This window comes from Taudactylus pleione, unplaced genomic scaffold (assembly GCF_031769625.1).
Source record: "Taudactylus pleione unplaced genomic scaffold, aTauple2 ptg000026l, whole genome shotgun sequence".
NCBI classification, from domain to species: domain Eukaryota; kingdom Metazoa; phylum Chordata; class Amphibia; order Anura; family Myobatrachidae; genus Taudactylus; species Taudactylus pleione.
Window position 1 is genome coordinate 13980001 of NW_028284428.1, and position 12002 is coordinate 13992002.

Genomic DNA, 12002 nt, shown 5'->3' on the forward strand with positions numbered 1-12002 from the left:
GTCGGTCAGTTGTCTAATCCTCCCTCTCTCCCTACCCTGACCCTCCCTCCCCGGTGCTGGACCCTAACCTCCCCCCTTGGGTGCCTAAACTTAACCTCCCCGCACCCTAAACCTAACCCTTCCCCCTTAGTGCCTAACCCTCCCCCTAGTGCCTAACCACTAATTATCTTTGGGATTCCGGAATCCCGAAGGTCGGGATATTGACGGCATCCCAACATACACAAGCGTCAATTTACTAAGACTAGGCCATAGGTGTTTTATCTGTTGCTGGTTTAAAAACTCGCCGTATCACCATGGTTTCTCTCGGCTTGACTACTGCAACCTTTTCCTTACTGACCTCCCACGTTGCCATCTTGCTCCCCTCCAGTCTGTTCTCAATGCTGCAGCTAGACTTATCTTCCTCTCCCGTCGTTCCACTTCTGCTGCTCCCCTCCGCCAAAACTTGCACTGGCTCTCATTCCCCTACAGAATCCTCTTCAAACTCCTCACCTTCACATACAAGGCCCTCTCTAACTCTACTGCTCCCTACATCTCAAACCTCATCTCCTTACACACTCCCTCCCGCTCACTTCGGTCTGCCAATGACTGTTACTTCTCCACCCTGGTTACTTCATCTCATGCACGTATCCAAGATTTTGCTCGTGCAGCCCCCCTTAACTGGAATGAGCTCCCTCGCTCGATTAGGCTCTCCCTGACCTTGCAGACCTTCAAACGTGCACTGAAAACCCATCTGTTCATCAAAGCATACCCTTGCACCACATAACTGTCACCGTCTCTGTCCCTCCTGCCTTAGCCATCTCTACCTCGCCTACTTCCTGCACTCAGGTCCCCCTCTACACACTCATGCCTCATGTCATCTGTCCGTCTCCCCTAGATTGTAAGCTCCTAGGAGCAGGGTCCTCCTCCCCACTGTGTCACAGCCTTCTTCTCTAGCACTTCCATGACAGCCTTTACCTTCCCAGCTGTATTGTGTATGGAGAATTGTGTTGCTAATTGTTACTTGTGCTCTGTTTATAAGTTGGTTACTGTATTGTAATGTAATGTTCTGTGTACCCTTTACTGTATGTACAGCGCTGCGGACCTCTTGTGGCACCCTATAAATAAAATGTAATAATAATAATGATGATAAAATCTTCCTGAGGCATCAAAGTACAGACGTATTCTTACAAATCTTTGCTGCAGTCCTGCTAAAAAGCCCCTCTCGAAACGCCATTCCCCGTGAGACTGCGCCGGGGTCTTTTTGGGCCAAACATGCATCTAATATGCGATACGATTATGAAGCACCAGCAGTCTGTGCTGATTAATTTGATATGTGACACTTGTATAGCTGAGTGCGATTGCGTCTCTGATCTGTATACGAAGTGCTACAATGTCGAAGCTGCAGCTTTTTAATTCCAAGTTCCATTGTTCTTCATTGTCACTTAGATGCATTTTCGTCACAAAAAGACGCCCGACGCTAGCAGAGTAGCACGGGACACGGCGGCTGACTCATGCCGGGCAGATTGCGCTGCGTGGCGTATTGAGGTTAGATGTATGAGGACACATCCTATATGATATTGACTTTGAGAGTTAATGTTTAACTTAATACTTCAAAGTGCCAGTGAAAGAAGTATGTGCCCGTGTTACAGATTCTGCCAAAATCGTTTTTAAATAAGCTTCATACTCAACATGAGGTAGCTTTTGCTGTTGAATCTTAACACTAATATTCTATGTAGAGCCTAGATTAACATACACTTCTACTTTTCATATGCATTTTTACAGTAGTATAAAAGATCAATTGTGCAAACTGGCTGTTTGTATATTTGATAATCCCTGTGGAAGCCTAATAATTAGCTGGTGAAGCTAAATAACTTGTGGAGCTACCAGGGCCGGTGAAAGGTTTCTCGGCACCCTAGGCAAACCGGTAGCCCACCATTACCCACTTTTCAGCCCACCAGGTGAAAGTGACTAAGCGTCCACTTCAATTCAGAGCCGCCAACTGAATGTAGTCCAATAAGAATGTCTCTCTCAGAGACATCCTTAATATTGTGATGGGCAGACTCTGCGGCGCCCTCCAAATACCAGCGCCCCTAGGCAGCTACCTAATGGTAGAGCCGGCCCTGGGAGTTAGCAACTCTGTGAAATGCGTATGTTTCTATCACATGTACTGCGTAGGTTCCAATCACAAATCCCATCTCACTATGGCAGCCAAACATAAAGAACTTTTTGCCACAAGATTTCTGCATTTTGCAATAGAAGCTTCGTAGTGGGGCTATTCTCCATCATCCAGTCTGACAAACCTATCACCTGTGGAAAGCACTCATACGAGCCCAACAGGTGTACTGACTGTACAAACCACTACCTAATCACTGTCTTGTAAGAAGCTATAGTGCAGTCAGCATTCCCTTCATAGGAGGGATGGGAAAATGGAAATACATCGGCTTTAACTTGCTAAGAGTAGCGACCATCTAGTATTGGAACACAGATACTGTGTGTGTTCATCTCACAAAACAGTAAGTCCACCTTTAATTTAGACTACTTATCATTCTTAGAACAGGATTGTATTTTATACAAATCACCTATTAGTGTCTTATAACACAGCAGTAGACAATACCATACTTGATTTTATATCATATAAGGTTTTCTATTATATAGGACATGTTCTGTACAAGATTTAAAGTATCCTGGCATGTATAGAATTACATTGGTTATTTGACAGCTTTCCATATAGAATTCTCAAATTTAGTTTTTATGTAGGACATTTTGCAGTTTTATTGTTGCTACATTCTTACATTATGGGGCCTGTGTATCAAAGCTGGGAGAGAGATAAAATTGTCAGCGATAAAGTACAAAATTACATTTTGCAGGCTGTGTTTTAAAAATGATAGGAGCTGATTGGTTGGCAATTTATTTGTAACAATTTTATCTCTCTCCCAGCTTTGATCCATAGGCCCCTATGTTGCGAAATGCTTACTTTCTATTTGGTTAACCATTCTATAGATTCAAAAAATGTACAGCCAAGGAAAACATTTACAGAACTACGACACGTTACTTCCATCTGGGGTGCTGAATGTAACACTTTAGAAAGCCTCTCTCACTATCGACACAAATACATAAACCAAGGCAGTTTACACCATTTAACTTTTAAATATTATATTTGTATATATTCAGGTTGTCATTCCCTTGAAATAGATGATACTGATTCTTCTTAGGAAGTTTAAACCCATCACTCGTATGCATTTTCGCAGTTCTTCTGGATTAGAAATACTCACAGAGGCAAATATCTACCCACATTGGTTCATCATGATCAATGGTGTAACTACCCTAGGCATAGAGGGTATAGCTTCTAGGTGGCTCTCAAGTCAAGAGGGCCCATCTTCCCTGCAGGAGCCCTTATTGTATGTATGAATTTCTCACAAATGGGCAGTACATGGGGGCCCTCACAAAATGTAATACCCCTGTCTAAAGCTTCTATTAAATATATTGCTTTATCTTTGTAATTTCTTCAGTGTATTTTTTTTTTTGTAATTGATTATATATTAGCTTTGAAAAACATTTAGTAAATGCAGATTGTCATTTCATATCACTTTTTTGTGCTGCACTTTAAACATCTGCCAATACCCATGGTGGTTTCCACTTTACTTCTTACCTTAGTCATGTAAAATGCGTCAACTGAAAGGCAACTGATTGGTGCCTTGCATACGACAACCCGCCTGTTTTCATGATACTTTAGGGTTGTATCATCTTAGATGTTAACTAGCTGTGTTTCTGCGCAATTTGATGTAAAACTTATCATTTTTAAACCCCATTTTTTATACATAGGCTGCTGCTTAGCCACTACCTTGCTAATCAATTTATCTTTTTCACATTCTTCTGTTTCCTGTTGCATAAACCACTATGGCTTGCAGCAACTACTTTACATATCTAAGAAAAATGACGGCTTCTATAAAAATGGTGCTTTATGCAGCCTGTTGAAACAAAATGGAACAGATTAGCGAATGTGGATTTCCTTTCATAAATGTGCGTTTTTACTTTTTCTAGCAGATACTGAAATTCAAGTAATTGAAGCTCGTGTACTCTTGTGTACATGATCTTAACACATCAATACCCAATTAGCAATTTGTTCAAAAAGAATTACAATTACCATAGTGGGTAGATCCATATTTGTCTCATGATTTGTTTTCTACAGATAGCGTTTTCTTTGAAATGCTAATAGGGACAGGAAAATAAGCTGCAACTGTCTTGACATATTACAGCTTGTTTTGACACCAAAACATTCAAATTCATTTTCCCAATTGAAAGCTTATTTGCCCCACAATAATTTTAATTTTACTTGTAATAAATGAGAAAAAAAAAGTACATGACATTATCCTCTGTAAAATTACACCATAACGTAACTTGTCCATTTACCCTCATCTACTCTGTATATAATTTGGGGTCAGATGTACAGTAGTTTGGTATTTGGCTATGGCTAATTTTTTTTTTTTTTTTAAAGTGAATTCACATACTGTATTGGTTGTGTTATGCTGGGGTTTTTTGTACAATCTTGAGGGTTTTGCAGAGTTTTGTAGAGTCATTGTTTTCAAGCCACTTCATGTGCAATTATTGTGAAGACATGGCTCTTTAATTAGCAGAAAGTATTTTACAGACAAAAGATATTTGTTTTTTTTTTCTTTTGCTCTGTGCCACTGAAAATATTCCCCTTTATAACCATCGTACTGAGACTAGTCAATATCCCAATGGAGAATTAGCTATACACATCAGGAGCGATGCTCTCTTCTTTCCTTGCATGACATCAGAATATTTCTTCACAGTTACTCTATATATTGATGTAGCTCAAATGCATTATATTTTCATGCTGTGATTAGGGGGTTATTTATCAAAGCTGGGAGAGAGATAAAATTGTGAGAGAGAAAGTACTAACCAATCAGCTTCCAATTTACATTTTGCAGGCTGTGTTTAAAAAATGATAGGAGCAGATTGGGTGGTAATTAATTTTTTTACAATTTTATCTCTCTCCCATCTTTGATAAATATCCCCCTAGGTCTTTCATGAGCAGCATATATGTTTCTGATATGGTGCATACACACGGTCAGATTTTCTGTCAGATCTGAACAATAACGATTGTAAAAATCGTTCATATCTGAAAGAAAATCTGACATGTGACTGCAATGATGAACGTTGCGTGTTCCCGTTTGTCAGATAACGATATCTGACATCTGATGTGTTTGCAGTCAGATTTTGACGATTCCATTCATTTTAATACTGTCTGAAATCGTTCAAATTGTTGGTAAAATCGTTCTAATTGTTCATCTGACATATCTGACCGTGTGTACAGTATGCACCATTATACAGAACCCAATACAGTCAGTGGAGATTTGTCCATGTCAGGCTTTATTTTTTTGTTTGTTCTTTTTTTGCTCCAAAGAAAAGCCATGAGAAGTAATTCATGTTGTTGATTGTATATGATTGTCCATACTTGTAGCTGGATCTAAGCAAGTCTTGTGCAGTTTCCTAGTTCAACTCAAACTGCAAATTGGGCAGTCAGCTGTGACTTGATGTAGGTGGGTCACAGCTATATATATAGCAGCAGTTCAGTTTTAGTTTCTCCTTCATTTTGGTATACATTCCTAAATGTTAGTGCAGTCTTCAAACATCCAATATTGATTACTTTTGCAGCTTAACCCACTTAATATATTTTCCTAATGTAACATGCTGAAGTGGCAGGACATCAATCTAAGAATCATTTTACTATTAACCATACAGCCATGGGCAAAAGTTTTGAGAATGACACAAGTATTGGTTTTCACAAAGTTTGCTGCTTCAGTGTTTTTAGACCTTTTTGTTAGATGTTACTACTGTATGGTGGTATACTGAAGTAAAATTAAAAGCATTTCATAAGTGTCAAAGGGCTCTATTTATTAACATTATTTTTACTAAAATAAAGTGAAAAAGGGTGTTTTCACACCCTATTCACATTATTTTAGTATCACCTAAAGTTACTAAAGGGCAATTGGAGTAGAATTCGTAAAATTCTACTCCAAGCCCTAATTATCACTTATTTTTAGTAAGCAGATCGCATTTCCCATAATTGTAATGGAAATGTGATCTGGCCAAAGTTACTAAAAATAAATTGTGAAAAAATACCAAGGAAAGCCCTGTGATAATAACGCCACCTGGAGGTGGCGTTATCTAGGGTCTCCCCGGTTACCGGACTCCTGCTCCGCTCTAACATGCAGAGCCCGGAGCCGCCCCAGTGATCAGCTGTGTGATCTAAAAAGACCACACGCTGATGCACTGCTAAAGAAAATAGTAAAAAAAAAAAAACTTACCTCAGTCCAGGGAGCGGAGATCGGGGCTCCGGTGACGTCCTCCCTCCAGTCAGCTGGTCTCCCATCCTGCACTGGGGCCCGGTCGTCACCTGACCGGGTCCCAGTGCAGGATGAGATGTCAGCGCTAACCGGAGCCACGGAGGACATCACCAGAGCACCCATCACTGCAGGTAAGTGTAATTATGGGAGGAGGTAATGGGGGGCCTCGATGGCGGAGGGTGGGGGCTTAGCGACAGCCGGTCTGCTTATGCGCGTGCACGTAAGTGTTCGGAGGGGATCCGCAGGGACAGAGCTTTATCGCAAGCTCTGTCCCTGAAAGGGATTTTTTGTAAATCCCTGTGATAATGCGAATTCAGTTGGTAATATCACACTACAATCTGCTTCCCAATGCGGATTGTAGTAAATAGAGCCCAAAGGCTTTATTGACAATTACATTAAGTTTATGGAGAGAGTCAGTATTTGCTGTGTTGACCTTTCTTTTTCAAGACCTCTGCAATTCACCCTTGCATGCTGTCAATAAAATTCTGGGCCATGTTGGATTTCAGCGATGCCGGGTTGCAGGATCTATACATCGCGACAGTCCGTCACAGATGTATGGGGGCCTTAAGTGGCAATGCGATGTGGCTATGACACACCAGCAGACTCTGCTGATAAATTTGATATGTGACACTTGTATATCTGTGTGCACCTGAGTCTGCAGTTGTTTTCATTTCAAATTCCATTGTGGTTCATATACAGCCACTACATTGCAGCACTTCATATACAGATTCAGAGACTCAGTGGCACTCAGACATACAAGTGTCACATATCACATTAATCAGCACAGTATGCTGGTGCGTCATGGTCACATCACATTGCAACTTAGATACATTTCTCATCGAAAAAAAAGCCTGGCGCAAGCAGAGTGTCACGGGACCTGGCGCACCGAGAGGGGCTTTTTAGTGCAACTGTAGCAAAGCTCTATAAGGACACATGATAGTCGGCATACAGTAACATTCATATATAAAAATTTACCCCTCAGTGATGCACAGTGTCCATGCTACAGGGTTGCAAATATGACAAAAAAATGTAAGCTGTATGCTTGCAAGGTCAACTAAAACGAATCGTAACTTTGCTTCTAATTGTGGTAGAACTTTCATGTTTGTCTTGTTTTGAAGCTAAGGGACCATCGTTTTCATAAAAAAATATTTTTATATTTAAGAATTGACTCTTACATTTCAAGGTCACATGATGTGACCTTTGACCTTGAATATAAAAAAAAGTATGTTTACGTTTTTACACTTAAATACAATATCTCTTTGGTATTAGTTTATCTTAAGTACGGCAGTTGAACTCTTCTTGCACTAACCATCAACTGGCAAGGTTAGACTTGTTTTCTAATGTGTCTCTGTTCTAGGGATGGCCATCGGTGGGTTTCCATCGATGGTGCAACCGTTGATAACCATCAATGGTACAATAACAATATATGGTGAACCATCGATGGTTTGCACCAATCAGTCTGGCTGCAGCTTCTGCATTAAGAACTAGTGATACAAGACATGCTTGCCTCCAGGAGGGGACAGCCAGGCCGGCATAGCAGAGTGCGTGACGCGGCATATGGGGCGAAGCTAGGGATATTACCTGGCATTAGAAGCAGAGCGGGGGGCGTGAGCACGCAATGGCAAAATTTTGGCCCTGCCACCACTACACAATGCCGACATTACCAGCATTGTGAAGCATGGGGGTGGGGCCATGATGACGCGAGCCTTGCCTGCATTAGGGGGGGCCAGGAGCACCACACTATTTTTGGGAGGCTCTAAGCCATTTCGGTTGAGTAGTATAATACAAGGGGCTAAGACAGTTTATCTCAGAGGTTCCCATACTCAAATCTCAGGGTACCCTAACAGTCCAGGTGTTAAGAATATCCATGGTTGATCACAGGTGACTTAAGTAGGACTTCAGTTTGATTTAACCACCTGTGCTCAACCATGGATATCTCTAAAACCTGAACTATTGTGGTGCCTTGAGGACCGTGTTTGGGAACCTATGGTTTATCTAATACAGTTTATCAGTGAATAGTGATATTTTGATCAAGAGCGTGACAAATGGATAAGAAGTATATTGGGACTCAGTGCTGCATAGGATTTGATATTAAAGGAGATACCAGCAGTAGAAAACAATTAAGATGTTATCATGGATGATTAAAATACAGCCACATGTCAATAGTGATCAAATGATTTGTGAGAATTGTAGAAAACAAATCAAAAGGGATTTTTTAACTGCTGAGGAAGGACACAGAAGTGGCAACATGCATCACCTATCAAGCGGAAAAGAATGAAAGAAAAAAAACTATTGCAAAATGAAAGCTGTAAAAAGTGTAAAAGTTATAAAAAATAGGATATATACCATTTTCTACTGCTGCTGTGTCCTTTAATATCAAATGGGTTGCAGCACTGAGTCTTAATGTACTTTTTATCCATTTGTCATGCTCTTGATCAAACTACTACTATTCACTGATAAACTGTATTAGGTAAACTGTTTTAGTGCCTGATTCATTACGGATCACTATTGCGATCACAGCTGCGATTACGCACGCAGTCCCACTGCGAAAGTATGCTAATGATTACTATCACAATGCCGTCGCAGCCTAATATAAGGACACCCACTTTACCTTTCACACATCCGTAATACTTAGCAAGTCTGCGAAACCATATGTAACATTGAGTACCATTGGAGCCTCATGCACAACTTGCACAAGGGCTGACCTTACTCAGAAATTGCTTATCGCATGCAGTGAAAGACCAAGCTGCGTATGGCATTGCAGTGGCTAATTTATCCATTCCCCTGTAACGACGTTCAAATGCACTGGCATGCCTGCGTTTCGCCGACTACACCCCCCCCCCCCCCAAATGGTCACTTCATGTTGATCACTCTGCGATGAGTCTGCATAGTCACTGCAATCGCAGTGAAGCCTTCGCGCACTGCGATACCCCCGAGGGGTGACACAAAAAATGCCAACTCCTCTTCAGTGACAGGAGCCGGGTGCTGCACTGTAGCATTATGTGCAGCACTCGGCTCATGACACAGTGATAGTCGTCACTGCACACAGACTAGTCACCAGGGGCAGTCTGCATCTCCAGAACCCCCCAGAGTGACTAAAACGAGGGTTCAGGCTGCGAGGCCACGCCCCTCTTTGCCAGCGGATGGCTTTGACTCGTGCACTAAAACCTTCCCTGCACAGGGTGTCACCACGGGGAGGGATGCCGCTGGCTTTAGACAACTTTTTATCTCTTTCCAAGGCTTGATACATCTCCCCTTATGTCACCCCCAAGCCTAGATTATAAAGTAAGCCACACCTTTTCTATTCAAACTAAAAATATTGTGGGTTTTGTATCCAGGGAATTTGCCACTTTTGCCCAGCCATGGCATCAATACTGAAGGTAGGAAACTTCAGCCCTTCGGCACCTCTTGAAGTTAGCACTCTTGACACAACGACTGCTCTTGACACGATACTTAGGAGACCTGCTGTACCAATGCGTCTGCCTGAAAATTACCATTGTAGGGTGTGAGGGTCCAAGACAACTATAAGAACCAGGAGTAGACAGAGAGAGAGAAAAAAAAAAAACAGTGCGCAGGTCTGTGTGTTCTTGTGGGGAACTAGCTCTTTACAATGTATACTAGAGGCTACAGGAATTAGGGGCCTATTCATCATCGTTGATGAAGTATCCAACTTGCAGCGCGGGAAACGTGACACCGGAGAAATTCATCATTGCTCCGGTGAGGGGACAGCTGCTCTGAAAAGCAGTTGTCCCCGTAGTTAGTATCGCAGCTACCGAAGTAACTGCATTACTTACCTGCTCCCCGTCGTCCCAGCTATGCATGTGTGACCTCTGGTCACGCATGAGCAAAGCCGCCAGGGAGATGGTAAGGAGGAGGCGGCGGAGGGATCTGTTCTGATCCCTCTTCGCATCCCCATAACTCCTTCCTATAGGAAGGAGCGGAGATCCGAGAACAAGCGCTGTTTGAAGATGGTGCTTGTTCTCAAAAGCGAACTCCGAAAACTTTCAGTTTTTGGAGTTTGCTGAATATAAGGGTCCTATCAGACCCCTGATGATGAATAGCCCGGTAACCTAAATATGCGGAAACTAGCGCTTCCACATGGTTACCGGGCCATTTATCGTATGATGAATAGACCCCACAGTAAGAGCTAACTGTATTTACAAGTTTGTAGCCGTTTGTAAAGAAATGTGGTAGAGAGTTTTACCTGGAGAAGAGTAAATTTAGAGTTGGTATTGAGCACATATCAATTTGCCCTCTGAAATGTTTATTTCCTGACCCTGAAATGTATTTCCCTTTGCTCCTCCTTTTTTTGTGTGTGTGTGTTCAGCCACATGTATACATATCTCTCATTTATTTTAAAAGTCTTAATAAAGTTTGAGTATGTTCACGGCAGATTAGTAACATTATTTTTGCCTTTTCTTGCTTGTAGATTACTTGAAGAAGCGCTATAAAGAATCCGAACCTCCATACCAGAAGTTAAAACACACTGTTGACCAAGCTCTCTCCCGTAGTGGGTACTCGGAAGTGAATCTCAGCAAACTGTTTCAGACCCTCAGCACTATAAAATAGGACTATACCTTACAAAGTTCCATTAGGTGTTAGGACTGGCCCATTATTTTTAAATGATGTTTCAACATTTTTATAAATACAGTTATCTCATGTTTGGTAATGAAATACGACATGTTCTATATAACAGTCCGGCTATGAATTTCGAGTTAAAATAATTCTTGTAACACAGTTTGCAATGATTTGTCTCATTAAAATTTCGCTGTTTAAATGTATATTTATCAGTTTATCACAACACATTATATTTCCTTTGTAAAGAGTTGTCCACAGAGACCTGACAGATAAAAGGATTGCTACTTTAATTGAATAATTCCCAGCGAGAGTGGCTGCAGTGTAAGTGATCCTAGACATTGCTGTTCAGTATTTAGTGGAGGTGCTTTCAGCAAACAAGGTTACAGAAGGTCTCCGTAGGAGCACTAATGTTTTGCCTTTTCACAGTTTATCAGCTTCTCATCACAAACATGCTAATTAAGAAAAATGACTCCGTACATGTAAATTCTAGCTTTTTATAAATAAACAGAGGTTTAGTATAGACTACTGCAAGAAATTTTATTTCTGTAGTTTTCCAGTTTGTACCATTTCATAACAATATATATTACTGTTCTATTACCAATTTTTAATGTTTATACATTTTCAAAGCCATCTCCCTATATAATATGGTATGTGTTAATGTAGATTTTTTAATGAACATTTTGAATAGGGATTATTCACTGTAAGATTATAATGTTCCAGAAATAAGTGTTTTTGTATTGTTTTTGTTTTATATAATGTAAGCAAATTAAATAAAGAGGTCTTTTGAAATGCCTGGTTTAATGTTCTAGTATGTACTGTACCTTATTCAGTACATCTTACATTGACTCTTCAGAGTTCTGGTTATCTGAAAGGTTCTTTAAATATATGTATATATTTTTATTAAAAGCAGCAAAAGTGGTGTCTGTTATAAATATGACAAGGCACCAATGCAAATTTGAAGGGCTTAAATACCCACCTACCTACATATAACGAACAATCAGTAGGATACAAATGATCATCTTTATGAATGTTTGTCATAGATACAAAACACGCAAATAAAGATACACAACAATT

The 12002-nt window shown here is 40.8% G+C and overlaps 1 protein-coding gene across 1 annotated transcript in view; it reads left to right on the plus strand.

The window, feature by feature from the left end:
* The window catches only part of POLA1 (DNA polymerase alpha 1, catalytic subunit), a 477386-nt gene extending 465688 nt beyond the window's left edge, over nucleotides 1-11698 (plus strand). The window contains exon 36 of the mRNA XM_088451643.1: nucleotides 10780-11698. Coding sequence (XP_088307769.1) covers nucleotides 10780-10919 — 140 coding nt within the window. The 3' untranslated portion in view covers nucleotides 10920-11698. The remainder of the gene's footprint in view (nucleotides 1-10779) is intronic.
* Nucleotides 11699-12002: the final 304 nt, after the last annotated feature.